Below are 25,003 nucleotides of genomic sequence, written 5' to 3'. Positions count from 1 at the left end.
CAAGTCTGGGTTGTGGTTACTTTGGCAGGAAACAGGAAGTAAAGGTGTATAAAATTGTACCTAACTTTCATTATACTTTAAAAGCTAAATTTTATATATGTTACTTGGGGACGTATAAAAAGATGTTACCTCAAGAGCCGGATAGCTTTCATGGTTCTTACATCTGGCCAGACACATTTAAAAAATAACTAACATATCATCAAATTAACGTTACTACCTAAAAGTGTATCAAATATGAAATAACCCACTAAAAAATTAGTTTACTATAATTAATGATTAAAAAATAATAGTATAGTAAGTTATTACTTATCTTTTACGGGGACTTATGTTGATGGAATTTCACGTATCTCGATGACACAATAACAAAGTCATCGAGATACGTGGAATTCCATCGACATAAGTCCCCTTAAAAGATAAGTAATAACTTTATTAAATATATTATACTATTATTTTTTAGTCATTAATTATAGTAAACTAATGTTTTAGTGGGTTATTTCATATTTGATACACTTTGAGGTAGTAACGTTAATTTGAAGTAACATACATAAAATTTAGCTTTTAAAGTATAATGAAAGTAGGTACAATTTTATACACCTTTACTACCTGTTTCCTGCCAAAGTAACCACAACCCAGACTTGATAATCGCTAGTCGTTCTTATCTGTATCGGAGACATATACAGAGAAACTTTCAACTTTCCTAAAGAAAGGAAAGTCTGGCCGTCGTGGGCTCTTAGATTATAATGAAGAATATAAAAAGTAAATATTTAATTTGCCCAAATAGTCACAAGATCTAATATCTAAGTCTATTTTTAATTTATAACTTAATAAATTAATCAAAGGGTAATATTTCGTTGAACATCAACTAATACAAAGCATGTACTTTTTTTATAGATGAATGATTTACCATCATATAATATATCTGAGGTAGCGTTTAGCTACTATTATGTATTCTGTGTCTGAGGTACAATAATATTTATAACTTCAGTGATCAGAATATATCAACGAGACAAGGGGATAAATAAAACGAATGTATATACTTAACTGTATGATTTATTTTTTCATTTTTGGTAAATTAAAAATAAAGTTTTCATAAATCCACAAACATGCATAAATCAAGATTCATACAGGTAAGGATGAAATAAATAATATTGTGAGTTCCATTTCAAAATGACATTATTATTGTGTTACTTAACATAACTGCACTAAATACTAATTATCGCTCAACTCCAAGGTGGAACAGTAATCTTGGAAAGCTTATAACTAAAATTTTCGTCTATGCGCTTGCGGTACACCAAATGCTGGAACAAATGAAAAAAGTATTTTAGTATATATGTACACATTTTAGAAAAAAAAAATATCCAACAAATATCTTAATTTACCTGTTATATTGGTATAAAATGTTTTTCAGCGCGACACAATCCGCTAGCTTACGATTTCTGAAAAATAAAAACGAAATATTATTTAAGATCCAATTTAAATGTTAATTTCCAGGAACGACACTGAAGATATATGGCTTATCTTCGAAGTACCAAGTTCAAACATCCATCCATTCTTACAACTTTCGCACTACACATCAATATACGTATTAAATTCAACTCACATTAGAAGAGGGCGTGGCGGGTTGTCCGGGCACAGAGTACTGCGGCCGGAAGTTGGTGAAGTTGGCCGCCGCAGCCGCCGCCGAGAAGCCCGGCAGCGTGCCCGACTGGAACCCGCCCGGGAACTGCGCCATTTGACCTGCAAACACAACATCGGGTTACATTTAGACAACAAAATTAAAGAAAACGCTGTTATTTTTATACATTCTTTCACCTTTTTACATTTAAAGAATAATAGGGTTGTTGCGAACGGCGTGTCATCAACGACCAATAGGAAGATCGTGACAAACTATGGACGTATTACGCGCACGTACTTGTTACGCGCCAACACGTGCAGTGTGCACGCACCAGCGATCACGGGGTTACCAGATATTGAGCATTTAACTTCATTACCAATGTTTTTAAAATCACGTACATTCCTGTGATCATAGTACACCTTTAGTTGACCTTACAACTTGAACATCTATAAACTATTTGATATTTAGTTTTACAGCATTCAAATGCTGTATAAATGAGATTTTTATTAAAAAGTCGATCACGAGGCGGGTTTCGAGCCCGCGTTTTTCTTACATTCCACGGCAACGCCTAGCCTATCCACCCGTTAAAATTTTTCTATAGTTTAAAATATATTTTTTTTTCTATATTAATGTATAGTAGAGTATGTAAGTACCGGCGGGCACGGGGTTGCCGGCGGTGGCCGCGAGGCGCGACAGGATGGACCGCTCGGACATCTGCAGGCGCTGCGCCACGGGCGGGATGCGCGCCAGCGTCGCCGGCAGCCGCGACACGTCCGACTTCATGTCCGACAGCAGCTCCTCCAGCTGGTTCAGCACCTGCAATTATACATCATACCACATGTGTTAATTGTTTTGTATGGATAAGTCCAAACAAATGTGCATCAAACTATACAAAAAAGAGCGTGTGTAGCGAGCACACGTGTCAGAAGTGAAACTTCTTTGGCAAGATTCAAAGATATCAAAATCTTCGTCTTACTCCATTATAGGTATTTCCATGATACGACCTTGAAATTTTTACTCTCAACTTGCTTTAAGATGTTTCCACTTATAAAAAAAAAACAATCTGACAAGTAAAAGACAAAACAGGCGACTTAATCCAGCCTTAAAATTGTTTATGTTAAGGTGGATGTTCCGACCGTCCCTCCATACATTTTTGATTACCTCTAAACACTTAACACAGACACTATTTCTTTAAAACTAATCATTTTATCACTTCTCTATAATGAAATGTGTGCGCGTTCGACCTTTTTAATCAATAATTTACAATATTTACTTAGAAAAACAACAGTAAAATACCGGAAAAATTTGACACTTCTACAGTAGTGTGCGTGACTTTTGCCAAGCGAAACACGACATAAAGCACGACATCTAGCGCATAGACTATATACTTATTACAGATCTAGCGCGTCAATGTCTAAACGAAAGGCGATGTTTAGACATAAGACGCGCTAGATGTCGTGCATTCGCGTTCGTTATCTTATATACATAATGAGCATAATTCTAATAAATCAAAGTTCTGTGTAAAAATTGAGTAATTTCATTTCCAATCGTTCAAAGAAAATAACAATAAAATAAAATAAAACTAATGACCTTAGAAACTATGTTTTTTTTTGTAAACAATTTATTACTCATTATTGTTCGTCCGTCGTAGGTCTGTAAACTGTATTGTACACTGAAGGTAAATGGTACTCATAGAGGAAGGATGTATAACTGAGAATGGTACTGTAGGTACTTTAGTTCGGCGTCGTCGTCGGCTTGATATAAATTACATTCTTGATTTCATTGACACGCGCTATGATTTGCGCGCGGAATTTCTTGTGTTGTGAATTTATTTTTGTATGTTAAGCATTTTAATTGATTCAAATTGCAATGTTTCTCTAGTATGCATTTGAGACTATATTGTAAATTGTAATAATTGATCGTGGGTATAGTAATTAATTATTCTAATAACGCAATTAGTAATATATGTATTTTCGGTGGGATTCAAAACAAAAAATTGGCCCGTGATTTTTATGAAATTTCACCACATTGCAAATCACATCAATCATAGCTGTTCATACACATGTATGACGAAAGTGATTAGTATTGTGGCTAACATTGACTCATCAGTTCATCACTGAAACCAGTGATAAATCAGTACCTATATCATATTGTGTTTGAATATTTTTAAACAATGATATAAGTATACAATTATTATAAATCGGTAAACTATCAAAGTAATCACAAACTTGCAAACATTGGTAAAATGTCCAGTAGTTTATGAGCCTATTCATTACAATCAAACAAACAAACAAAGTTTTCCTCTTTATAATATTAGTGTAGACAAACACTATGAATACGATCACGAATGCAAATTCGGGGATTTTCTAATTATTGCTAAATAATAATTGAATTCGTTTTGAAATACTCTATAATTTTTAGTGTATAAATATTAAATAGACATTTATAATGTGGTGCTCATTTTTTTTGTACTGCTAACGCTATTGTAGGTACCTATTTTCGTTGTTTTATTTCAAGTGAACACGGCCATACAATTTTGTCACGAGCCGCCTATGATTGTAGGTACTTTTGTTAGGCTCCTTCGTCGTCCGCGTCGCGTCGGCTCGAAAGTTCTTGATTTCATTGTCACGCGCTATGATTTGCGCGCGGATTTTCTTGTGTTGTGAATTTATTTTTGTATTATTATTATTATTTTTTTTTATTTTATTGATTTAAATAAAATATTTCACTAGTATGCATTTGAGACTATATTGTATTATGTATAATTTATCGTAGGTATAGTTATTCTTATAACGCAGTTATATTTTCGGTGGGACAATTTGACCCGTGATTTTTCTGAAAATATATCACCACGTTGCAAATCACATCAATCATACACACGTATGACGAAAGTATAGTGGCTAACATTGACTCATCAGTTCATCACTGAAACCAGTGATAAATCAGTATATCATATTTTATTGTGTTTGAATATTTTTTAAACAACGATATATACAATATTATTATAAATCGGTAAACTACCAAAGTACTTCCGAATTTTCAGACAGACAAACAAGTAGTTTGAACACGCAGTTTTCTTATACTAGTAGCAAAAATCAAAACCATAATATTATGTTGACCTACTATATTTTACTAAAAGTCGAGTGCGTCGAAATCGTAAATAATAATATAATGTTTTTCACCTTCCTGGTTATTTTCCCATAGTAAATAGTGTTTTAGGTTTGTTGTTGTAGGTAGGAATAACAATAATTATTCTTACTTGTTGGTTATGAAATGTATATTGAAATAATTTACTTTTACAAATCATTAGTGATATTAGTTTTGAGTGAAAATGCTTGGATCAGCATAATATTATATGGTACTTCAAATACATGTTTTGATAAAAAAACAATAGTGTAATAAAATAAAACTGCGTTTTATTGTAATCAATGTTGACAGTTTTAAATTCCAAAATTATTGATCAATAAAATAGAATATAAAAGTAAATAGAATATAAAAATAAAAGTTATATTTGTTGGTGTAAACCAACAAATATAACTTTTATTTTTATAACCATCGTTCATAATATAAACCGTAGCAGGTTGCGTTTTGAAGTTCTGTCTACTCATACAGAAAAATGGAAAACTTGTTTTTTTTGTAAACAATTTATTACTCATTATTGTTGTTTGGCTGTGTGTTTGGCAACTCGAAGCGTGGTCGTCCGTCGTAGGTACTTTTGTTCGGCGTCGCGTCGTCGCTCGTCCGCGTCGGCTTGATATAAAACATTCTTGATTTCATTGACACGCGCTATGATTTGCGCGCGGAATTTCTTGTGTTGTGAATTTATTTTTGTATGCTATGCATTTTAATTGAATCAAATTGCAATATTTCTCTAGTATGCATTTGAGACTATATTGTAATAATTGATCGTGGGTAGGTATAGTAATTAATTATTCTAATAACGCAATTATATTTTCGGTGGGATTCAAAACAAAAAATTGGCCCGTGATTTTTATGAAATTTCACCACATTGCAAATTAATTATTATACAATTACAATTACAATTATTATAAATCGGTAAACTATCAAAGTAATCACAAACTTGCAAAATATGCTTTTCCGAATTTTCAGACAGACACACAATTTTATTAGTTTGTTTTAGCAAAGTAGGTACCTATACCTATACGCTTACGTCGCGCGTCGCGTCGCGTCGTCGAAAACGGTGCGCCCAGAAACAAACATACCTACCTAATTCAGTTACAATCCTTTTTTTGTTCCGTAATATATTGTATTCTAATACGATTTTTTTTATTCGTCGGCCAGTTCTACTAGGTATAAAAAGATAAAATTGAAATATAATTATTGTAGCGACAGCCATATGTTACTATGTTTTCGTAAATATGTTTTTCACCTTCCTGGTTATTTTCACATAATCTTATAGGGTAGACTGGGTACGATTGAAACAAAGGACGGTTGAAACAACACGAATATCTCGTAAACCGTTGGTGGGGGGGTTAGGGGTCCAAGGGGAAAATGAAGCGCACAACTGTTCTAAACACGAACAACAATGTTGCGTCGATCTCCGCGCGCTTCAGCTGATTTTATAAGACCCTATTGTGTTTTTATGACCAAAAGTAAGTATTTTGGCTTGGAGATTTTTCCAATTATTAGCGTTTCTATTTAAGTGACAGTATTAAGTGTGCGTTTTTGTTTGAAGTGAATCTTGTGGAATATGAAATTGTGACTAGTTTTTGTGTATCATTGTTGTTACAATTACTATAACTGTATTTTACCTAAAGTAGGAGTTGGGGACGGTTGAAACATTTTTTTTGGGTACGGTTGAAACATTGTTGTAATTGTTTTTTGATTTTTTTGAAAGCGATCGTACGTGTAAGAGAGATTTTGGGAAGACAAATAGACTTGACGAAGTACAAAGACGCATATGAGGAGGTGAAAACCGGAGAATCATTGCGAAAAGCGGCAGAGAAGCACGATTATTCGTTTCTAAGGTAAATTCGAATGCGAGATGACTCTGGCGAGCAAGAAAACAAAAAAATGAGATACAATAGAGGATATAACAATAGAAGGTATAATAATAGAGGGCGAAAAATCATGAAGTCTACTATTTACAGTGACACACCAGATAAAGAAGAGATAAAAAAGAGCCAGAATTAATATTGAAACGAACAAGAGCTGAGCAAGTGAAGAAGCGATTGGATAGAGGAAAAAGGACGAAGTTTGATGGAGGAAAGTGTAAAAGAAACACCATAAAAGCAAAAAGAAAATGTACAAGAGAAGATATCATCAGAAGATGAGGAGTAGGTACTTCTGTCTTGTTTGTACTTCACCATATTTAGAGAGCAGACCTTATTGTAAAAGTGTTTCTTAATTATTGTTAGATTTAAAATAAACAATCAATAAAACATATTTTAATACTATATTTTGTATTATTCGCATGTTTTTCAATCACTGTTTCAACCGTCCCTGGTATGGGGACGGTTGAAACAAATCGGATTTATTTTTTTAATTTGATTTACTATTTAAAATAATACACCTGGAACTAAAACCACAGTGCCTATTAGTAGACAGATACATGCTCTTTTATTTAACATATATTTCACATCGCTCGGGTTATAAAAAGCAAAGTTATGGTCGTTTTAAGTGAAATTGTTTCAACCGTACCCAGTCTACCCTATATATATAAATGAATCGCAAAATGTGTTGGTAAGCGCATAACTCGAGAACGGCTGAACCGATTTCGATAATTCTTTTTTTATTATATTCCTTGAAGTACGAGGATGGTTCTTATGTAGAGAAAACGTAAACATGTACCACGGGCGAAGCCGGGGCGGACCGCTAGTCTAATATAAAAATGAATCGCAAAATGTGTTGGTAAGCGCATAACTCGAGAACGGCTGAACCGATTTCGATAATTCTTTTTTTATTATATTCCTTGAAGTACGAGGATGGTTCTTACTTCTTATGGAGAGAAAACGTAAACATGTACCACGGGCGAAGCCGGGGCGGACCGCTAGTAAATAATAAAATAATAAATAGTGTATTAGATTTGTTATTGTATCTTGTATACCTACGAATAATTATTCTTACGTCTTGTTGGGAAATGTTCAAATACCTACCTATTGAAATAATTTACTGTTACAAATCATTAGTGTTATTAGGTAGTTTTGAGTGAATAGGCATGGATCAGAAATTCAGAATATAATATGCTACTAACTACTCAAATACATACACGCCAAACTTGTTTTACATTCACGCCATCTAGAGTTCAATCTTTATCATTTTTGTATACGTCTGTGTGTGTAAACGACCCTGTATGCAATGACAGATGTTAAAACGCATGGTTTTACCGAATTGGGTGGATTTTAAGGCAATGATATGACATATTTAAATAAAATATAATATTCAGTAATCGCCATGACTATTCCTACGACCTTAATCTTTTCCAATTACGCAAAAACTCAAATAAACTAGAAATGTAGAATTCAGCGCCATCTAGCGGGACATTGGCTGGGAACAGATCGTAGCAATCACCTTAAAACAAACAATCTTTCAATGGACAATCAATACAGATACAAATAAGGAACTTCGTTCCAAAAATCGGTTAATATAATAATTCATACGAGTACTCTATACAAATAAACAATCAACATCATGTATCATAGAGGTATAATACACACGCACCTTATGCAGCACCGCGTTGGCCGGCTTGTTGCCCGCGAGCGACTCCTTGCTGAGGTGCTGGTGCGACTCCGCGAGGCACTCCACCTCCGCGAAGCGCGCGTTCAGCGACATCGCCGGGTGGTTCGGGTCCTGCGTCAGGTTCAGGTACGCGGCGCGCCGGAGCTGCTCCTCGATCACTAGCGCTTGCTCGAGGAGCTGCAATGTTTTGGTTATTAACCTAAAGAATTGTACACAATCTATGCTAGTACTATAAAACTACAGGCCCTGTCGAACCTTTTTGTTCGAATAAAAAAAATTGTGATCAATATTTAGGGCATTTATAGAGAAATGCGACGACTGTATGCTATGTACAACAATTATACTGGTAAAAGGTGTGAATAAAACAAATAAGTTTAAAAGAGTATCGATTTCTTTATAAATGAACTCTGTATGTAATTGTTTTGTAAAGTGAAATTTGTATAAATTACCTTAAATCGCCTCGCCAGGAATTTATTCTTAATCTCAAGGAAGTTGCCCTTGCCAACGTCCATCTTGAACGGCTCATTGATGATCGCGAACCGCAGGTCATTCTGAATGTCTTGCCAGCGGCCGTAGCCGTGCGTCACGATACCGGCTAGTAGCCAGTAGTCGTGCCGCCTGTGCCAGATCTCGTACTCTCTACCAGGCGCCGCTGCTCTTTCCTCGTTCAGCCACAACGTATGCAGTTCTGTGAAACCACCGTCAGCGATGTTGAACATGAACTTGCGGCGTTCAACCTTGAGATCCTCCTCCTCCTTGACGAGCACCACGTCGTCGTCATCCTCATCTTTCTTATCTTCTTTCGGCTTCTCAGAAGCCTCAGACTCAGCTTTCTCACTCTTTACGTCATCTTTTTTGTCATCTTCCTTTTCTGGTTTCTCCTCTTTCTCTTCTACTTTCTTCTCTTCAGGTTTTTCTTCCTCTTTAGGCGATTCGTCGTCGACGGACATACGACGCTCCTCCTTAACTTCTTCTTTATCTACCTTAGTTTCCTTCTCTTCCGGTTTGATATCCTCTTTGATGTCGCTCGTGTCCATCGGCTCGTCCTTATCTTTGCTGTCTTTTGAATCAGACTTGTCATCTTTCGTCTCTTCTTTCTCGTCCTTTTCTGAGCCACCCGGTGTAGGGGCTTGTCCTGAGACTTGTGTGGCTTGTGTGGGGGCAGGCGAAGGGGCAGCGGAAGTGATAGGCGTGGCGGTAGATGGCGCGGGGCTTGGAGCCGCACTTTCCGCTCCCGCAATTTTTACTGGTTCTACTGGTTTTCGAACCAATTCTGGCATGCTGTAATAGCCATTAATATGTTCGAACTCCTGAACTTTTTTTCTAATCAGACTCATAACACCAATCCTCGTCAGTACGTGTTGGCGAGATAGGCCTTCTCTGGGAACACCGTCTGCGAACGTCTCCGCATTATCCGCGCCCGGTTCACATAGATGCCTCATGAACAACGACACGTAGGCTTTGAAATTTCGTTCTGACTTGCCTCTTAAATCTCTAACTAACCATTGCGAATTAAACGCATCTTGCGGCGGCATACCATATCGCATGATCGCGTTAAGGAATGATTTTCTTTGTCTGGCGTTGAATCCGAGGACTTCCATGTTGCCTCCGACTCTGGCAAGTAAAGGTGGTAGAGGTCTGTCTCTTTCCTCTCGCCTTTCCAGTCGTCTCTTGCTTCTACGGCTGAGGAGATCACCATTATCGTTCTTTTCATCGAAGTCATCGTCTTCTTTGTCATCTTCACTTCCCTGTGAGAAGTCAGAGTTGTAATCGGATCCATTTTCTTGCCATGTCGAGTCTTCCCTGTTTTCAGTTTGCGCAACACTGCCGTCATTATAATTAACCTGTTTACGAACTCGTTTACCTTTTCCGAGTGTTCTAGCCTGGTCTTCTTGATGTTGTTCATAATGATGTCTGAGCAGTTTGATCCAGTAAGCGGGGTCAGTATTTTCGGCTTCTTGTTTAATAATCTCAGTATCAACTTCCTCTTCCCCATCGCCTTCCTTTGTTGAATAACTTGCCACTTTGAAGGAGCTAAGATATTCATTAGCCCAGGATTCTTTCTGTTCAATACCTTCTTTCGATCTGTCGAGCAGCTCAGCTACAGCTTTGTCATCATAATGAATAGCTTCTTCTTTGCCTTCCTCCTCCTTGAACAATTCTTCCGTACCAAACCTTAAAATATCATCCAATTCTTGCTTCGTAAAGTTAGCGCCTTTTCCACCCATACCGGGACGTACAACCAAGTGAGTCAACATCATCTTCCTTTTAGCTACTTGCGTTACTCTTTCTTCAACACTGTTACGTGTCACAAATCGATAGATCATGACTTTATTAGCTTGACCGATACGATGAGCTCGAGAGAAGGCCTGGATATCATTGTGCGGGTTCCAATCTGAATCGTATATAATAACAGTATCGGCTGTGGCCAAGTTAATACCTAAACCACCAGCTCTGGTCGATAGCAGAAACACAAACTGCTGAGCGCCTGGTGCATTGAACCTATCGATAGCTTCTTGACGAATTGTTCCTGTGATACCACCGTCAATCCTTTCGTATTTATATCCTTCGCCTTCCAAGAAATCTTCCAAAATATCCAACATTTTTGTCATCTGTGAGAAAATTAGAACTCTATGGCCTTGCTCTTTCAGTTGTCTCAACATCTTGGACATGAGCACAAGTTTTCCTGACGCCTTAACTAATGCCTGGGTGTCGTAATTACCGTGAGGACCTAATGGAGCTTCTTCAGCAGCGACAGGGAACAAATAGGGATGGTTACAACATTTCTTCAAATCCATCATCACGTTAAGAAGAGAAACTGTCTGACCTCCGCTCTTCGGATTCAACGCCTCATAATTCCTCGTCAAAATGTACTTATAGTATTTCTTTTGCATTGGGGATAATTCCACACGCACAATAAACTCAGATTTTGCAGGCATGTTTTTGAGTACGTCGGCTTTGAGACGACGCAACATGTGCGGTCCGAGCATTTCGTGAAGCCTCTTTACTTGTTCCTCCTTTGACACGTCGGCAAACTCGTTTTGGAATGCAGCTAAGTCATTAAATTTATCTTTGTTCAAGAAGTTGAGGAGATGGAAAAGTTCCTCCAAGTTATTTTGCAATGGAGTACCAGTCAACAGTAACTTATAATTAATATGATATCCAGCCAAAAGCCTGAAGAATTTGGACTGATTACTCTTTAACCTGTGAGCTTCGTCTACGACAAGAACGGCCCAATCGATTGAACCAAGGCAAGTGGAATCAATTGAGATCAATTCATATGAAGTTAATAGAACATTGAATTTGACTTGTGACTTTATCTTTGATGGTCGGCCGCCTCTGTTTGCACCATCGTCGAAGGTAAGCTCATTCTCACGTATAACCGCTCGAGAATCTTTATCACCCACATAGGTAATACAATACAAGTCTGGCGCCCACAATTCAAACTCTCTCTCCCAATTGATGATAGTGGACAGAGGTACAGAAACTAAGAATGGTCCCTTGCAGTGACCTTCCTTAAATAAGGAGTACAAAAACGTAACTGTCTGTATAGTTTTTCCGAGACCCATCTCATCGGCCAGGATGGTATCGATTCCTTGGCCCCAAGAATACCGCAACCAGTTCAACCCTTCCAACTGGTATGGATGCAGTTGCATTCCCGTCTCGTAGACAAATGGTGGCTGGTCTTCGTACTTCTTATTCAAGTTAGTAGTCGGCCGGTCAGGAGGAGGGTTGTATTTTTTGTAACCCTTCCCTTGAATGCCGCTGCTATTTTCGTCATCGTCGGTATTGTCCTTATTCTTACTCTTGCGTCCAGCTTTCTTGCCTTTGCTTCCTTTCGTCTTGCCTTCTGATGTTATAAAAGCGCGCATGTCCTGCAAAAAGCAATTTCAATGATAAAAAGAACTTTAATTTACATAAAACCAAACATAATTATTTATCAGCATTTTTCATTCATACCTGATAATATTCTATGGCGTTTTTCAATCCTGCTATATCTGCATGTTCAGATTCCCATGTAGCTTGGTCGTAGGAAAGATCACGCCACTTGACCAAAAAGTATGTTGTCCCATCCCGAGAAGTACGATGATTTATAACTCGGTGAACTATCAGCCATTCTGGTTTTACACCATACCTGTTGTAATAATGTTTACTTGTTATAATGTTAACCTTTACAATATGATAAATTGTCAAAAAATCGGTTTAGCCAGTTCAAATTTCGCTTCCAAGTCTAACGTTAAAGGTAAATCAATCATTACTTTATAGTTTAATTCATAAACAAAATTTTTTAAACTAAGCTAGGTGGTCAATATCGCAAAACAAATCCAACCTTCTTCCAATGAAGTAAAGCTCGACTTGCAAGGGAATTTCCCATGTTAATCTTGTCTCTGACTGTTGTTAAACAGTTTTATAGTGACATCTTTGCAATCGTGCTCATAGGGCGGCCGTACACGGACCGCTTTAAGCAGTTTAGACCGACGGCTTGAAGCCGCAACCGCGCGGTGAACTATAGACATTCATTCACTGCTGTACAGGGACTACTCGAGCAGTCGCGACTGCTTCAAGCCGTCAACTGCGCGATTTGTAGCGACAGCAAAGGCAGTCAACGACCGACCGCTCGAGCAGACCGTGTACGTCGCTCAGCCGTTAATTGCTCTTGCAGTCCGTGTACGGCCGGGCATACAGAAGGTACATATTGTATGGTCATACTGAAGGATGTACACGGTAGACTCACTTGTAGTACTTCTCCTCGAGCATCTTCTCGTCGGGGTCGTGGTGCGCGTGCTTGCTGTACCGCTTGCGGCCCTCGCGCTCCTCCTCCGCCTCCAGCTTGGGCGGCTCCTCCGGGTCCGACTTGCGCATGTAGTACCGGTACATCAGCGGGTGGAACACGTCCAGCTGCAATGTGCTAATAGTCTTTAGTGGATGTTTTCAATAGGAAAGTGGATCATGCTAAACAAGTACGAGTTTCGAGTGGTAAAGCAGTTTCATAGTACGAGTTTCTGGTGGTAATGTGATGTTTAGTATAAGTTTCGAGTAGAAAAGTGATGTATAGCACGAGTTCGATTAGTAAAGTATTGTTTAGTGCAAGTTTCGAGTGGTTAAGTGATATTTACACGTGTAAATACGAGTTTTTGAAAGTGATAAAATGTACATTACTTTAAAATAGTAAAGTTTGGTTCTATGTGAGCTTTTATTAACCAAAAAGAATCTTGTAAAAGTTGTGCAATGAAAATATATGATTATTTGTATCATGTTTCCAAAAAAGAAACATTTGTTATGTGTATAGAATTTTACAAACCTGCAACTCAGATATCCAGCTACAATGCCAATACGACCGTTCATGCCATTTGACAAAGAATTCCCTGGTCCTTGGGCATTTTGACTTGCCGCTCGACTCCTTCCATCGCCATGTGAGAATTTTCGCCACTTTCCCGTCCATAGGTGGACACTGTAAAATTAATATTATTGCACAAATGTTTCAGAAAAGTATAGTATTATCAGAATAATAAAGAATAATACTTTTAAGGTTTTAATTAATGCACAAAACATCTTGATATATTATTTTTTTATATGATTCAGAAAACATAATATAAAACAAAATAATAAACTCACACTACATCTAGGACATTTCCACTCCCCATCTGGCACCTCTTCCAACGGCGGATTCAAACAGAAGCGATGGTACGCAGACGGACATGAGTCGCAGCATAACAACTCGCCGCCGTCTTTGCAAATTCTAAAAAAAAAACACGTTAAATAATGTTGTATTGTTACAGGTAGTGACACCTCGCTCTGAATGGTGCAAGCGAAATGTTTTTGCTACAGAGCATATATACAACTTTCCGGCATCATTCATCGGGGCCTTAACGGTCGGCCAGTCGAGTAGACTGGTTGAGGATCCTTTTACGATGGAGAAATTCCACCTTTCTTCATCCACATTAACAATCATAGTAACAAAATGGACGATCTAATAGTTATTGACGGCTGTTATTGTTTCTGTGCGAACGGCAAACATTATTTTTACGTAAGAGCGACAGAGACAGGTTATACCGAGTCAATTTACGAAATTCTTCGTGGTTCGCGACCGTAGTATAGTCAATGGCCTGACAAACCATTAATCTAAGATTATTTCCTTTCACATTTTTCAAATCAAGGCTACAATACACATTATAGCTATAGTTCACAGGTCCACAACCTAGCTACCTTCCCGCACTCACCTACAAAACTCCTGGTGCTCATCATCGTCGTCCTGGTCCTGGTTGCCCTCGGCCTCGCAGTGCGGACACGACCAGCGGCCCTCGGGCGTCTCCTCCAGCTCGGGCTCCAGGCACACCAGGTGGTAGGCGCGCGGGCACGTGTCGCACAGGATTATCTCGCCGCCTTGTTGGCACACCTGACGAAGATAATTTAGTTATTACGATAATTTGGACCGCTTCCATCACAAGCTATAATATTTCCGAGATAGCCTATTTGCTTCAACATTAATAACAAACGTGAAAAACAGCTAGATACACAATCAGCAAAATAAATTCCATAAAGGTGCATTGTAAATTGAACTTTAATTCGTCCGAATAAGGTTGAACTTGTTTTGACTAGGATAAGCAAATGGAACATATCCAGAAATGGTGAAATCTAACATTAATTTATGATTACATTATCTTGAGGAAGAGTGTTATTTTTAAATTGAGGAATAAAGTTCTATTGTTTTCCAATGCCCAAAATAATTTAAAAGAAAATTATAAATGAAATGAAAATTGTCAGAATTGTGGTTACAAATTTTTTAAACATTTTATTTCACGTCAAGAAAATTATAAATGAAATGAAATGAAAATTGTCAGAATTGTGGTTACAAATTTTTTAAACATTTTATTTCACGTCCGTACAAGTCACCAAAAAGAATAGATAATCAAAAAATAATGGTATTTCCAACTCACCTCACAATAGTCCTGGTGCTCCTGCTCCCCTTCAGTGCCATCGGGAAACTTATTTGTTGTTTTCATTTTCTTCTTTTTCTTGCTCTTGTTGCCGATTTTCGTTTTAGCTTTCTTTTTGGGTTGTGGCTAGAAAAAAAATACATTATAAATTATAATAATATAAGTTATAACCATTAAAATATAATTTTCAAGGGCACCCTCAAGAACATCAATAGAAATGATTTCTTCTAATTATTTATAACTTCATCCATTTTTCTCTTTTTTTCACATAATGACCTATTAACAATAGCTTCTTAAGTCATTATTTTTAATTGCAATTACAATACACACAACAATTTCAACAAATAAAAATTCAATATTCTATAACATAAAAGTTATTTTCTCTTACCGGTAGATTAGGATCTTCTTCCTTAACTGGAGCTCCTGGTTCGTCCGCGGCGGCGGCCGGTTTGGTCTCTTCAGCCTCTGCCAACATTTGTTCAAACTCGGCATCTGAATCCGAGTTCGCACCAGCGCTACCTTCTTGGTCTTCCTCCTGTATAAGATACATTGCATTATTTATTAGACTCTTATGAAACACTTAATTAGCTCACTAAGGAATAGTGTGATAAACTTATGAATATTGGCCACTTATTTCTATAATCTAAATATCAGTACTAAAAGCTACTGGGGTAAGAATAAGTGAGTTTATTAAGTTAGCATAGATCATAATATAAAAATAGCTTATTATTTTTTTTACGTGTTTGTTATCATCAGAAGAAATTTGCGCCAAAATTACAAAAAGATATGAACTTGATAGATATTTTAAGTTCACGCGACAACGTTGGATCAGCTAGTTCTAAATAAAATCATAATTGCGACATAAACTCACACTGCTAGTCCGCTTTCGCTTGCTAAACTTGATCTTGAGCGTGGGCACTTTAGGCTTCCTGCCCGGTTTGCCCCGAGGCGTGGAACTAGTACCGTGTTTGGGCTTGCGGCCGCGTTTACGAGGCGCCGGCGTGCCTTCATCACTGATACCTTCATCGTCTTCCTCTTCTGGCTCATCTATTGAGTCCTCGATCTGTACAAGGAATATTTTTATAAACACTAGTGTCTGAACTTGTATTTGATAATACTTTAAATGGAAAATGTCATTTAAAGTATTATCAAATATGAACACAAGAGCATATGCATATTCATTTAAAGATCAATGTCTATCTGAATATGCTGTTGTGTTCATTTATTTTACACTATTACTATTAATATTTTACAACTTCATTAGAATTGAGATAATAATTTTTTTCTTCAAGGATTTACGATAACTTTTTATTGCTACTTTAATTTAAAATAAAATAATGGAGAAGGAAAATTTGTACATGAATTGAGACTTTTTCCCTAAGTGTATCTATTCTAGTATTTTACCTTATTTTCTTTTGGCGGCCGACCACCTCGCTTCGGCGCGTAATCTGACGTAGTCGAAGTATTTGTGTTTTCTTCTGAGCCGCCAATGTTCTGATTATTGCCACCATCGAGATGTGGATTTGTTTCACAGAAAAGTCGCCACTTTGCTGCTACCAACATCATTAATTTTGACACTGGTACCTGTTCCAAAATAAATGTACCTTAGTTTATCCGTGCAAATTTGAATGCGAAAGAAATAATACTTCGTTTGTTGCATAATTAAAGCAATATAAATTAGGAAAACTTATTTCTAAATTTAAAAAATTACGCAATAATTTACAAATAATAAAAGATTTTGTTGAATTCACTCTGTAATAAAAATGAAAAAATTATGAAAATTTGTTGTGTAACATAACATATTAGATAAAAATTAAAATAAATTGAGTTACCTTTGGATTTTCTTTAACAATAAACGGTCGCACATGTTGTTGGAACAGTTTGTAACTAGTCAAATTCTCGAGGTCTGCATCTGTATACTGTATGTCCACATCTGTGAGACCAAATGAGGAGCAGACCTCTTCCACTGTTGGCATACCTAGTAAAGATAAACAAAGTTAAAAATAGAAAACAATATAATTTTATAAATTTGAATGCCATAAAACACTAAATATCAAATTCAATAGAAAAGAAGACATGATATTTGAGAATATTCATACTGAAGTATTTAGCTCTAAAATGTCTTGAACCACTAAGTTACTCAGAAATAATTTAATTTAGTTTAATTGAATTTAAATCTAATAATCTTCTATAATATAAAAATGAATCGCAAAATGTGTTGGTAAGCGCATAACTCGTGAACAACTGAACCGATTTCGAATTCTTTTTTTATTACATTTCTTGAAGTACGAGGATGGTTCTTATGGAGAGAAAACGTAAAAATGTACCACGGGCGAAGCCGGGGCGGACCGCTAGTTTATAATAAAGCTATAAAATCTGTTTTTTTGCATGTCTTTTTAAATGTATCTGCTATCATTTAAGCTGAATTATCATTTCTTATGACAATGAATGAAATGCACTACAGCTTTTTTATTACCATTACACATCCATTTTTATCTTCTACTCTTTTATTGTGTTTAATTTCTCACAATGTAATGATAAACAATGCCTTTATTTCTTATCTCATTGAATTGAATAAAATATTGGCAGACATGATACAATGATATGGAATGCAATGATAGCAATAACTTATTATTGTTTTACAACTTCAAAATTTCAGCTATTTACAGCTTATATTTTTATAATAAGTCTAGTTTATGATACAGATTATAAACAATAAACAATAAACAACAATAAACAATAAACTTTATTTCCAAAATATAAGATGCACAGAAATTGAAAACCCTTGCTCCCACACTAGGATTCCCTGTGTCGTGGGAACAAGTATCTTCCAGTGGTACATTTTATTCCTCGTGCTAAGAAAATAAACTATTACATTACAAATCTTCTACACAATTTTTTTTTTTTTTTTTTTATTATACTTACAGATCTCTAATGATACTCCATCTATACTAATATTTTAACATTACATTCTATTTTATTTATTTTCAGGGAAAAATCACTGACAACTTGGCAATAATGAAATCCTAACAGTTTTTTTTTTTCCTAACAGATTGAACACATTTCTTAACCTAGCAAATTTAATACAGTTTTTAACAAATTTATTTATCTCAAGCAAACATTTACCAGATCCTGAATCTGAAGCCACCGGATTGGAAGTGTTGTGTTTGCTGCCGCGGCCCTTACGCGACTTCTTGCTGGACGAGACAGCACTCAGTGCATAATCACTGTCGCCCTCCGCCTCAACCTCCAGACCAAAGTCGTCATCCTATGGAAAAAATACAAATTGTTTCATAAATTATGTTTGAATTTTGAAGGTGGAACAATTGTATGTAAGCTTTATAATGATTAGCTTTTATAAGCCGCCTCATACTGTTTTGTGATTAAACAACATTTGAGTGTTTTCTGAAATGAAATGTTAGAAAAGAATGTCTGATAATAATTTTTAAGATGCAGATGATCAACAAGTAATAATTAATAAATCATACCAATACAAAGTACTTATTACTTGTACAGATAAGATAAAATAATTTAGTCATTTTGAAGAAGGAATAACATCTGAGCAACAACAATACTTATATTGTGTTTTATTTGTTTTTATAATCATATACTTTTTTGAATAGCCATATAGATTATAGAAGAATATTATTATGTTATGTTGTCATTCCTAGTACAATAAAGTTAACAAAAATAAGCAATATTTCAATTTGTGACTCACTTCTTCGCTTTCATTCTTTCTCTTCTTTTTCTTCTTTCTGCCTTTCTTTTCTTCACCTCTGGCTTTTCTTTTCTTTCCTTTTTTCTTCTTTCTGCCGTCCTCTGGTGAGTAGTCGTCATCCTCCTATTCAAAACAAATTAATAAATAATTCATGTAGATATTTACACTATGGAAACAGTCACGTTATGTGTTTTGATTTTGGTAGCATCTGATTTTAATAAATATAATAAATCATATTATCACAACAGTTATAATTAATTAAAAGTATTGAAATTTGATTTTCAGTAAAAATTTCAGTAAGTTTCAGTTCAGTTTACTTTTATAAATTAAACTTACTTTAGGTGGTGCTTCATCACTTTCTGCAGAATTCTCGTTCTGACCCTCACCTTCCTCAACATCCTCGTCACCTGCAATCAATTTCGAAAATTACCACCAGAATAACGAATGATGCTGTCCACCTTGTCAAATGCTAGCACTTGGCTTATTTTCGCGACACATGCACATTTACCGGTAAGGTCACTAATCCCTTTGTTTGGCGGCGTCCATTTTGTTAAGTAGTAATGAGGGGATAATGCATGTTCTTTTCTGTCACAAACTGCCACATAAAAATATTTACAACCAAACCACAACAAATATACCACTGAAACACTTCATCACTCACGATTAATGCAGAGTAGTACTTTCAGGGGTTATATTTTGATCAAATTTATCACCAGCACCAAGATTTTTGAAATTTTAATTGCATACCGCAAGTAAACAGATGATACCGCTATTCACATTTTAACTATGACATGCTAGATCTGAAATTGGTCGTTTACCTGCAAAAGAACCGTCTACCTCTTCGTCCGATGCCATTTAGATCACAATTTAACACAACCTAAACGAGAAGAAAATTTTAAGTATAGAAAGGCAAAGGACGCGCAGTTTTTGCGACAAATGGTAATTAATTCAGAAATTGATGCCGCCGTCACTACGATGAACTAGCGTAGCATGAGAAGGTCGGATAACGGATTTTATGTCTCGCTCTTGCAAGTCGTGCATGTATCGAAGAAAATAATAATGTTACCAGATCTATATACAAAATTTACCATAGTTTTTGTAAGGCATCTTAGCAAATGTTTGGAAATTTTTTAATTATTCAAATTTTGTAGTATTATCTCGTTAAGTCAATCAAAACACATTTCAATACCTAAATATATTACTTATTCTGAGAAGAAAGCGGGATCTTTCTGAGAATTATATAATTATCATTAATTCATGTGAACATTGCGTCTACGTATGAAGATAATATCTTTATTTTTTAATATAAATTTATGGTACATTATAGTACAGTATTCTGTATATCAATAATGAATACATTACCATTTCACTTACACACCAAATATTTTAAAAACGAATAAGTTTGAGAGTATTTTTTGGCAATAAATTGTTAATCAGATAATTGTGGTAACATTTATTTGTTGGCACAGAGTAAAATCGATCAATCCATGAAACAGATTATCCAAAATGTAAAATTCAAAACGGGAAAATCGATTCTGCAAATCGAATGAAAATGTATTACAATAATTACAAAATATAATATCTATCTATGTATCTATCAGTAGGTGTTGTAAAAAAAGCCAGCAAAATTCACAAGAACTTTCCTATTCTTAATTTACCTATAGACTTAAGTTGTAAACATGGGACACACTTGTGCTGTTTGAAATTGTAAATCGTCATCTCGTAATAACAAGATCTGCCTTTTTATCATTACTTTTCTTACTTCATATTCTTAGGCCGCGTTTCCATCTGCAAGAAAACTTCTGGAAGAAATGTCCGACAGTCTGTTCAGCAGCTTGCAAGTCTAAACCATGTAGCAAGGGCTGTCGCCGGTCGCGACAGTTTGTCAAGCGCTTCTTGCGAGTAGTTGCGGAAGAGTGTGTAAACATGACTGCATCGACTCGCGACAGATCTCGCTGCTTATCGGTCTAGTTTCGTATATCTCGCAGCAAGCTGCATTATCGCCCGCACATGTTTTTTGTTTATTTGAAAATAATGAGTCAACGACAAAGTTGTGAATGCTCTCGTGAAGAAACTATAATGTCAATAGGTTTTTATGAGATCTTAAGATGGAATAAAGTGATTATTTTGATTTCTTATTTTTTTTTTGAAGTGAAACTTCTTAAACGGGGTTGGAAAAAAATTTAGTGTAACATTTTTCTGTTTCGCGTGACATTTTTCCGTTACGCGCCATCTTTTTCTTATCCCTACCATGCGTGATTCGATGTATTTCTTTAAAGTTGCATATAGTCAATTATTTTTTTTAAAATAAGGTCATAAAGAAGTTTCACTTCTTACGTGTGTACACTAGTACACGCACACATTTTTTATATATTTGTTTTTATTGACCATCTTCCAGTTGTATTTCGCGTAATAAATTATGGTAAGCATGTTCGCAACTTCACGTCTCCTAGAAATCCAGCCTCGAACCCAAATTGATCTTTTTTCCATTTTCGACACTAAAATTGTTAATGTAGCTGCTACACGTGCGCATCTTGACGGCATTATTTCACAGAATAGAATAGAAAAATTTTGACTGTATGATGTGCCGGGATAGGAAGTAATTCCTATCCCGGAACTCGTAAGATCTCGTGTGTATATACCTCCGCGATAAGTTACGATAGTATAATCCGCGAGCTTCTCGCAGGACATTTTATTGGATGAATAAATTGCAGGACATGTAAACGATATTACAAGGATCACATGCAAGATTTCCGCGAGTTTACTTGCAGATGGAAACGCGGCCTTAGACTTGCAAGCTGCTGTCAGACAGACTTTGTACATTTCTTGCGAAAGTTTTCTTGCAGATGGAAACGCGGCCTTAAATACTGCTTTCTAGCGATCAGTGAATGAACGGACTACTTAATAAGATTCGATTCAATCAAAAATCGATTTACCGACATGTACATGAATTTGCATTCACTAAATTTATTATCTATGCGCAATTTGATGTTTGAGTTTGACGACTGTTTGACGTTTGACGTTTGACGCTTCGCTTGATCATGATCATCATTGACAGTTGACACAATCATTCAAGAAAGAGTTCAAGAGCGTCTTGTTATTATTTATATATGTGTTTCTTGATTATAAATTAGGTATTCACTTTCCTCTTGACCTTTTTATAATCGCAAAATAAATTAAACATGAATGCTTTATTGGATTATGGTTCGTCTTCGAATGAATCCGATACCGATGATAGTGGAGAAGAAGAAGAAAAGTTGTAAGTGGTTTCTTATTGCTTCCTTGTTAGTCAACCGATTATATATTTATTGTTTGGATATAATATGAACATATGCACTTATGTTAAGTTAAAATACAGGCTCATTGAATATATGCATACTTTTAAGCTTTTCTTACGACCTTAACCAATTTCGTAGTAGGTAGATAATGAATTATTATTATAGATTGCTCTTTACATTGACGCTTTATTTTAGGACAATAAAAGAAGAGGAAACGAAAGATATTGAAAAACCTAAGCTACCAAAACCAGCACTTGGCGAGAGTAGCCTGCAAACATCAGTTTTCTCCAACCCATTTGTAGAAGCAGAGCTAGCAAAAGCAGCTATATTAGAGAAACATGTTAAAATGGTATATGTTGACTGTCCTTTCTTAAATAAATCTGTGTTTTATAATTTAATATGTACTAAGTTTTGAATAACAAGTCAGATCCTTGTATAAGATCTTAACAAATATTTTAACCACAAGTATGTGTACTATGATAATTCATATCCCCCTGAAATTTATCATGTTCAAATTATTCATAATATATTTTTATTTTAAACTAGCTAAATGGATATTGGTAAATTAATATTACCTTAAAAAATTACTTATACATAATATTATATTGTTTTATATAAACTAGTTGTGTTGGCATAGGATAATATCCAATTTTACATACAATCGTCAAGTACATAGGCCATGACTGTTAAGGTTCCAGGTAAAGGGAATACCCAGATGATCAACGGGAAGAAAATTTGTTGGAATTTTAGAAAAGGAAGGTGTAGATTTGGACATAACTGCAAATATGCACATGATTCTGATATACAGAAGACAGCTGAGGAGTTAGATGCAGAAAAACAGGTATTAAGTCATAAACATAATACAATATAATGCACTTTAAATTCTAATATAGTTAATCTTAAAACAGGGACTCAGTAAAATATTTATTGAAAGTGGAAATATAGCTGAATATATACTTAATAAGGTTTTATTAATTAGTAGTACATATATGTTATATAAATATAAAATATTTTCTAATGTATTAATGTAAAGCAATTTGTAAGATGTTCAATGAAATAATGAATAATTCATTGTTTTAGAAATTGAAGACAGTGGTATGTGAAGGTGCAGGAACAATGTCATGTACCGTCCCCCCACCAGTAGATGACACTGTCAATCCAACAGATGACAGCTTATGGGAGGGCAACACAAAGAAGAAGAAGAAAAGACCTGGCCTGAGCTCAGGGCTCATACCTAGCCAGAAAGTTATCAAAATGTACAAACAACAGAAGTTAAAGGACGCTTTATCGAAATAAATATATAACCAGTAATGAATGTGTGTTTTCTGTGACACTTCACTATTTTCATATTTTAATCAAGGTAGTGCATCAACTTCACTAAATAAAATGAGATATATGTATATTGTGAACTAGCTGCTCCGCGCGGTTTCACCCCCATTAGCTCCACTCCTGTTGGCCGTAGCGTGATGTTATAATATAGCCTATAACCTTCCTCAATAAATGGGCTATCTAACACCGAAAGATTTTTCAAATCGGACCAATAGTTCCCGAGATTAGCACGTTCAAACAAACAAACTCTTCAGCTTTATAATATGAGTATAGATTAACTACTCAACCAATTGTAATAGTTATTCATCATTTGAATCTCATTACTAAGTGTCATTATCTACATTTTTACCCTATCGCTAGTCAATGTATGATACAATCAACGGATACAATACATAAATGATTAGTAGGAACCACCTTATATTTCCCAAAAGATTTTTAATGTTGTAAATTCCCTATCTTGATATGTTCGGATTTTATGTGAAACTAGCTTTCCGCCCGCGTTTTCAAAGGAAAACCCGAATAGTTCCCGTTCCCGTGTGATTTCGGGGATAAAACCTATCCTATGTGTTAATCCAAGTTACCCTCTATATGTATGCAAATTTCATTGCAATTGGTTCAGTAGTATTTGCGTGAAAGAGTAACAAACACACGCACATCCTCACAAACTTTCCCCTTTTTAAAATTATTATAGTAGGATTTTATGTGAAATGTTATGATAATTTAGCAGGCATAGCCTTTAAAGGAGTCAATATAGTTGTGAGGGAATGAATATTGTATTAAAATATACAAAACAAAAACAGCAAATTTAACTCCCCCAATGAATTTTATTTTTAGGATGAATTTTTTAGGTGTACTTGATATTTATGAATAAATAAATAGTGGCAAAGAGAAGGATTTTAGTCTAATTGAAAGTTGAAACCACATTCAATAGTAGAAAAATAAAATACATTAATCCTTTCAAACTGTCTTTATTTAGGAAACGCAGAAAGTACATGCGCTTTTTAGATAAAACATTTTTTATGCATAAAGCACTTAATAAAAACTCAATTCACTGGCCCTTAAAAATAAAATTATCTCTAAATCATAGATGTAAAATTACTCATTAAAACATTAAATAATACATTTCAAAGACACGGCCAGTGAATAAGTTAGCTTGTGTTTCACAATAATTACCTAAGTAAGCAGTGATAGCTCTTTCCGTTTCATACATTAGTTATAGCACAGCCATTTACAATGTTCTTGTGGCGTTTCGCCAAAACATTTGATAGCCTTAATGCTATTTATATATTCGCCATTATTTGGTCACAGATGACGCAATCTCGCTAACCCTTTAAATACTAGTGAGAAACTTTAATAACAAAACAACTGATTTAAACGATTCCATAAACAACCTTATAGCTGTTCCACGTGATTTGTAGGCTTAACA

General features: G+C 35.5%; 2 protein-coding genes across 2 annotated transcripts; one reads left to right on the top strand and one right to left on the bottom strand.

Annotated features, from left to right (window-relative positions):
- Nucleotides 1–1,591: 1,591 nt before the first annotated feature.
- Nucleotides 1,592–19,969, bottom strand: LOC123690904 (chromodomain-helicase-DNA-binding protein Mi-2 homolog). The gene is made up of 18 exons (XM_045635033.1): nt 19,789–19,969; nt 19,307–19,377; nt 18,971–19,093; nt 18,379–18,520; nt 17,085–17,230; nt 16,657–16,836; nt 16,124–16,315; nt 15,641–15,787; nt 15,253–15,378; nt 14,536–14,711; nt 13,931–14,054; nt 13,617–13,766; nt 13,050–13,213; nt 12,275–12,449; nt 8,764–12,189; nt 8,297–8,491; nt 2,269–2,431; nt 1,592–1,737 (listed from the first exon to the last, which is right to left on the bottom strand). The coding sequence occupies exons 1-18, from the start codon at nt 19,823–19,825 to the stop codon at nt 1,592–1,594; spliced, it is 5,883 nt and encodes a 1,960-aa protein (XP_045490989.1). The 5' UTR covers nt 19,826–19,969.
- A 2,065-nt stretch (nt 19,970–22,034) lies between these two features.
- On the top strand, nt 22,035–23,563 carry LOC123691109. Its single transcript, XM_045635347.1, has 4 exons — nt 22,035–22,229; nt 22,444–22,597; nt 22,940–23,089; nt 23,329–23,563. Exons 1-4 carry the CDS (start codon nt 22,153–22,155, stop codon nt 23,542–23,544), a joined length of 597 nt encoding a protein of 198 aa, XP_045491303.1. The 5' UTR covers nt 22,035–22,152; the 3' UTR covers nt 23,545–23,563.
- Nucleotides 23,564–25,003: the final 1,440 nt, after the last annotated feature.

Source organism: Colias croceus, chromosome 4 (genome assembly GCF_905220415.1).
Source record: "Colias croceus chromosome 4, ilColCroc2.1".
Taxonomy (NCBI): Eukaryota; Metazoa; Arthropoda; class Insecta; order Lepidoptera; family Pieridae; genus Colias; species Colias croceus.
The sequence above is the reverse complement of the archived record's forward strand: the minus strand, read 5'-3'. Positions and strand labels throughout refer to the sequence as shown.

What these genes read in the sequence shown, in the direction of transcription:
- LOC123691109 (XM_045635347.1), top strand. Translation starts at nt 22,153, where the DNA reads ATGAATGCTTTATTGGATTATGGTTCGTCTTCGAATGAATCCGATACC. An exon ending in TAGAGAAACATGTTAAAATG is followed by an intron (nt 22,598 to 22,939) that starts GTATATGTTGAC and finishes ATGACTGTTAAG; the next exon opens with GTTCCAGGTAAAGGGAATAC. An exon ending in AGTTAGATGCAGAAAAACAG is followed by an intron (nt 23,090 to 23,328) that starts GTATTAAGTCAT and finishes TCATTGTTTTAG; the next exon opens with AAATTGAAGACAGTGGTATG.
- LOC123690904 (XM_045635033.1), bottom strand. Translation starts at nt 19,825, where the DNA reads ATGGCATCGGACGAAGAGGTAGACGGTTCTTTTGCAG. An exon ending in AGCACCAGGACTATTGTGAG is followed by an intron (nt 14,712 to 15,252) that starts GTGAGTTGGAAA and finishes TATCTTCGTCAG; the next exon opens with GTGTGCCAACAAGGCGGCGA. An exon ending in TCCTGGCGAGGCGATTTAAG is followed by an intron (nt 8,492 to 8,763) that starts GTAATTTATACA and finishes AAAACATTGCAG; the next exon opens with CTCCTCGAGCAAGCGCTAGT.